The sequence below is a fragment of the Lithobates pipiens genome, unplaced genomic scaffold (genome assembly GCF_037356315.1).
Source record: "Lithobates pipiens isolate NorthernLeopardFrog02 unplaced genomic scaffold, aLitPip1_a1.2 Scaffold_16, whole genome shotgun sequence".
In the NCBI taxonomy this organism is placed as follows: Eukaryota; Metazoa; Chordata; class Amphibia; order Anura; family Ranidae; genus Lithobates; species Lithobates pipiens.
The window spans coordinates 234,360,722-234,366,721 of NW_027507748.1; the positions used below are offsets into that span (position 1 = coordinate 234,360,722).

The 6,000-nt window shown below is 44.5% G+C and overlaps 1 protein-coding gene across 1 annotated transcript in view; it reads left to right on the forward strand.

The window, feature by feature from the left end:
• Nucleotides 1-4,933, forward strand: part of EIF2D (eukaryotic translation initiation factor 2D) — a 115,471-nt gene extending 110,538 nt beyond the window's left edge. Inside the window, exons 14-15 of the mRNA XM_077481165.1 lie at nt 1,280-1,454; nt 4,601-4,933. Of these exons, the coding sequence (XP_077337291.1) occupies nt 1,280-1,454; nt 4,601-4,671 (246 nt within the window). The 3' untranslated portion in view covers nt 4,672-4,933. The remainder of the gene's footprint in view (nt 1-1,279; nt 1,455-4,600) is intronic.
• The last annotated feature ends 1,067 nt before the right edge of the window (nt 4,934-6,000 follow it).

Sequence of the window (6,000 nt, forward strand, 5' to 3'; positions counted from 1 at the left end):
GGGCCCTCCTTTTCCACTCAGAAGCAGATATTTTGCCCGCCCGGGTCGGCAGGTAAGCGTTCCAGTCCGACAAGGTGCCCGCTGAGAGGGGACAAAAGCGTCTCTGGTTTCGCAAGCCGAACAAGCCTGCAAGTAAATCTGTTGCTGCATGAAGGTTTGAGAGTCGGGGGGGGGGGGGGGGGGGGTCGCCTTTGGGAGTTTGCAGCTCAGTGGACCTCCCTGCTTTCCCACCAGTTTCATCAGGATTCAAGAGTTTCTTTCTTGTCCGCCAAACAGATTTTTTCCCTCCAACCTTCGTCTTCCGGGCTCGTCGGGAAGCCCTGTTCGGGGCAGTATGGGACCTGCTGCTGCGCGGGGTGATATTGCCTGTGCCAACGCCGGAAAGGTTTCAGGGATTCTATTCCAATCTGTTTGTAGTCCCAAAGAAGGAAGGGTCTGTCCAGTGAAAGTACAAAGGTTCAAGGTGGAAACAGTTCACTCCGTGGTTGCTGCACTCCATCAGGGGGATTTTTTGGTGTCCTTGGACATCAAGGACGAATACTTGCGTGTCCCCATATGCGTCAGGCATTGGAGGATTTAGCAATTTGCGGTCGGGGACGAGCACTACCAATTTGTAGCTCTCCCTTTTGGCCTGGTGTTGCCACCAAGGGTCTTCACCAAGGTGCTAGCCCCAATTCTGGCTTTGCTAAGGCAGCGAGAGATCGCAATCATGGGTTACCTGGATGACCTCCTCCTGAGAGCAGCTTCCACCTCAGAATTAAGGGAGAATGTGGCAATCGCCATGCAACCTCCTCGGGAGTTTGGTTGAGTATAATCTATAACTGCAGGACCATTACCCTGGTACTTTCTATGTGTTCAGTAAAGGGGTTTATATTATTTTCCACAGAAGGAGGGAAAGGGCTAAGAAGGTGGAAAGCTAATTATTCAGATGCTTAGGGATGCAGTCTGCAGTCACCATGCTGTTGTCTGGAAAAGGATATGTAGGCAGTAAGCTATGGGGTGGGATGTTAAGAAATTCACCACAGTGAATTGTTGGGGCTTTTTTGGGGCAGCAGTAGGTGTTAGAAGTATGTTCAGGATGCAGGTATGGGCCCCACAGGAGGCTTGGCCCTGGGTTGCTAGTTTAAATGCACCAAATTAAAATATAACCTTGGTATAAATAGTGAGATTCTTGTTACACAGTCACACCAGAGGTAATTTGCTCTGGTGAAATTTAAACTGTTTTCCATGAGTTTTAGAAAATGTGACCTTGCTTGCTGTCTTTTTTGTTTTGATACAGGTTACCATCATCAAGAACCTGGAGCTTTATGGCCTAGATCCTGTTTCAGTTGGCAGCTTATTACAGCAAAGAGTTCAGGCAAGCTTCTCCTGTACAGTGCTCCCTGGAACAAAAGACAGAGTACAGGTGCAGATTCAGGGCAATCAAGTGTCGCAAACTGGAAAGTTGTTGCTTGGTGAGTATATTGGTGCATATAAACTTAAGGAAAGGTTGCTACATTATTGGTTATGAAAGGGCAGAAGAGACTTTTTCCTCGGGTGTTAATTTAGGAGGACACAGCTGTGGAAGCCGGCTGTCAAACTAACATCAGAATCTGATGCACCGCTGTCCTGGTATTATCTGTTGAGTTTGACACCTAGAAAAGAGCTACTAGAGGTGCGTATCTTCAGACAATCTTCTCACAATTCGATTTGATTATGATTATCATGTCAACGATTCGATTCGATTCTGTGATGCATTATGATTACTGCCCATGGTTTTCATCAACAAATTCAAGCAGTCAGAAGAACTGAAGGATGGAAGAATCAAAGGAAGGATGGAGGAGTCTGGAGATAGGGAAGGAGGAATCATGAATAGGAAAGGAAGGATGGAGCAGTATGGAGATAGGAACTAAAGGATGAAGGAGTACGGGGATAGAACTGAAGGATGGAGGGGTCAAGGGATAACATTTGAAAGATGATTAAATGGATAGAGAAGGGAAGAGTCTGGGGGGATAAGGAAGGAGGAATCCATGAATAAGAGAAAGAATTGATGGAAGAATCTGAGGATAAGAATGCAAATCTGGAACGGTCCAGGAATATTATTTGATGGAAGAGTCTGGGGGGGGGGGGGGGAGTTGATAGGAACTGTAGAATGGAGGGTTCCGGAGATAAGAATGGGTGGGACCTCAGATTGTTCAGGGCATGCATGGGTTGCGGATGGGAGTCTGATAGAGGTGGGGTGGGTGAGGGAGGTGGCTATGCAGTGGCATTGGTGTGAATGGGGAGGTGGAAGAGGAATGGGCTGTGGAGTTTGGGTGAATCTAGGGTTAGTGACCGGTAGCGGTTTGAGACCTGTAAAAGGGGGGGGAGGCAGGCGACCATGGGAACTGAAGGGGTGGGGGGGGGGGGAACAGGTTGTGGAGAGCATCAGGCAGTTTGACAGCCAGCTGGGGAACATGCTATCATATCTGCATTAAAAACAAAATAAAATGGGGGCTGTATGATTAGTTAGCAGCTAGCACACAGTGAATACACAACCTTTAATTGACAATAAAATAAACAAAAAATGGGTGCGCAGTGCTTTGCGGTGATAAATGTACAAAAGAATCGTATTAAGTAGTTAACAAATATAGTCCTGAAATATATATAAATCTGTGATTTATATTTTGAAAGAAATCTTCTGCGTATTCAAAGTAATTCTAGTGCTGAGTGTGCTGTGTTCAAACCACTCACCAAAAAAATCTGAAATTATTTGAATACAGCATACTCAACACTGGAATTACTTTAAGTACACAGAAGATTTCTTTCAATCATGTCATGAACTTATATATATTTCAGGACTATATTTGTTCACTACTTAACCACTTGCCAACCACCTGCTGTCGTTCTACATCGGCTGTTTGAAGGGGAATATCGTTATGGCTTCAGCTAGCTTCTCTAGCGGGCGGACGGCTTTCAGATAAAAGTGGTCTCATCTGTTCGCTACAATCCTTTTTATCGGTGGTGGTAGAGGAGCCTCCCACCGTGCTCCACCGCTTACCGGAGCCACCGGCAGCAGAAGAGGCGATCTGGTCTTTTCCCCTCTGTGGTATGGAGCTGAGTGCGGGGAAGATGGCCCCCACCCAGCGCCATACCATAGCTCTTAAAGAGACATTTTTATTTGTTTTCAAACTACTTTTTTTTATTTTATTGCATTTTAGTGTAAATATGAGATCTGAGGTCTTTTTGACCCCATATCTCATATTTAGGAGGTCCTGTCATGCTTTTTTTCCTATTACAAGGGATGTTTACAATATGAATAAAAGTAACACCGTTTATTTTATTTTTTTAAACGGTGTAAAAAGAAAATTAAATTTGTTTTATGCGCTCTGTCCCGCCGAGCTCACACACAGAAGTGAACTCATACGTGAGTAGCGCCTGCATATGAAAACGGTGTTCAAACCACACATGTGAGGTATCATGGCAATCATTAGAGCTAGAGCAATAATTACATCCTCTGTAACTCAAAATATGCAACCTGTAGAATTTTTTAAACATCGCCTATGGAGATTTTTAAGAGTAAATGTGTGTCGCTATTCCACGACCGGGCGCAATTTTGCATTGTGACATGTTGGGTATCAATTTACTCAGCATAACATTATCTTTCACAATATTAAAAAAATAAATTAGGCTCTTGTCTTATTTTTTAATTAAAACAAGTGTATTCTTTCCCAAAAAAGTGCGCTTGTAAGACCGCTGCACAAATACGGTGTGACAAAGTATTGCAACAACCGCCATTTTATTCTCTAGGGTGTTAGAAAAAATAATGTTTAGGGGTTCTAAGTAATTTTCTAGCAACAAAACGGATTTTAACTTGTAAACACCAAATCTCAAAACGAGCCTCTGTCCTTTAAGTGGTTAATAAGACTTTTGTAGATTTATCACCACAAAGTACTGCACACCATTTTTTGTTTTATTGGCAGATCTGCATGAGAGGACTGTGGATGCTGGTCGAGAAGGATGGGAACTGGTTTGTGCTGACACTGGGGAGTGGAGCGCTATGGTAATAAGTGGGGGTGGCATCTGGAACAGTATTATATTGTGACAGGTTGTTGGTGAGGGGGGTTATTAGCTGGCTTGGACAGGACAGTCTGGCACCTCCCTTACCGTGTCCTCCCCGTGACCTCCTCATTTGGCGCTGCCCCTCTCCTGGCTCTCCTCCACCTTCACCTTGTCATCCTCCTCCATCGCACCTCTGGCTGGGAACGCCGTGGCCACCCCGAACCCTTCTGGGACCAATGTACCGATGGCTCTGCTCTCCTCCCCAGAGCTCCATGCTCCACACTCTCAGCAGCAGTGCCAGTACAGACAGGCTGAGCCGCCCTTCACTCCCGCCCTCTGTCCCCGCCAACATATGCATACAGCATGGCTCCTCACGACCATTATGATGAATGTGACAAGGGGGAGGACCTGCGATGACGTAGGCACACATCACAGTTCAGCTGATCTGTGCATATACTGTATTTTAAAGTTAAAAAGATATTGGAAGGTTGCTGTATCTTTAACCACTTGAACTTGAACAGTGCTGAGCTTTACAAGAAATGTAATATATTTTTTTTTTTTTTTTTTTTTTTCTTAACAGAACATTTTAAGATTCCTCGGAAATACATAAATGGCCTAGATCTGGCCGGTAAAGCTGGCAAGAAGAAATAAATTCAAAACTTGTACCCAATTTTAATGTGGACATGATTTTTTTTTCAAGTCTGGACAAGTAGAGACAACACACATTATGATGCCGTTGGTGAACTAAACACCAGTATGTATAAGCTCCAGGTAGTTTTAAGACCAGTTGTAAGAAAACATTTGTGACCCCTTTTAGGAGTTGCTTGAATTTTTGTGAATAACTCCTGAAATGCAATTCGATCCTTATCTAAGTGATAAGATAACAGTAATAAAAAGACAATCTTTATTAAGACATCTGTTACTTTTATCTACAAGGTCTTGGTACTGGTAAATCGTGACACAGAAGAGGGAGATTTTGATACTGATAGTTAGTGTATGACAAGGTCAGTGTTAGCGGATAGGTTAGGCGCTTAAATGTCAGGTTAAGTCTAAAGGCTAGTACACACTAGAAGTTTATTTTCTTCAAGCCGGGCTGATCGATAAAGAAAAAAGGAGGGATCATTGTACAAACACAAGCGATGTTCATGCGGCAATCTCCCCCCGCTGTGCCTTTGTGTTCTGACACAGGGACTGCCCCCTCTGCCAGAACACATTGATCAGTGTTGGCTGCCAGGGCTGATTGGATGCGGGCCAGATGCTGGTTTTACAGCATGCACGTTTGACAGAAGCTGGTCAGGAGACCGTCTTCTTTAGAACAGACAGCTGTACACATGGCCTGAAAGTTGCTGCACCCACTGAATTTCAGGCAGTGTGTACAAATCTTTAGTATTCAGGTTAACCACTTGCCGACCGTCGCACGACGATGTACGTCCTATTTTTGAAGAGGGATATCTCAGTAACGGCAGCAGCTGCTGCCACAACCGAGATATCCATCTCTTCAGGCGGCGGTCGGCTGTACGATAACTGTGGTCTCCGCGGCGGATTCGCCGCGAGATCACCGCTATCGGCGGCGGGAGAGGTGCCACTCCCGCCGCCCTTCCGCCGCTTACCGGAGCCGTCGGTAGCGACGGAGGCGATCGGGTCCTTTCGTCTGCTGGGCATAGAGACAAGTGAGGCTAAGATGGCCCCCACTCGTCTCTATACCATAGGAGGGCGGAAGCGATGTCAAAACGTCACTTCCGCCCATACCTCTTAAAGGTATATTTTTTTTTTAGATGTCAGATTTTCTTTTATTTATTTTTTTATTTTTTTGTTGCATTTTAGCCCAAATATGAGATCTGAGGACTTTTTGACCCCAGATCTCATATTTAAGAGGACCTGTCATGCTTTTTTCTATTACAAGGGATGTTTACATTCCTTGTAATAGGAATAAAAGTGATCCATTTTTTTTTTTTTTAAACAGTGTAAAAATAAATAAAA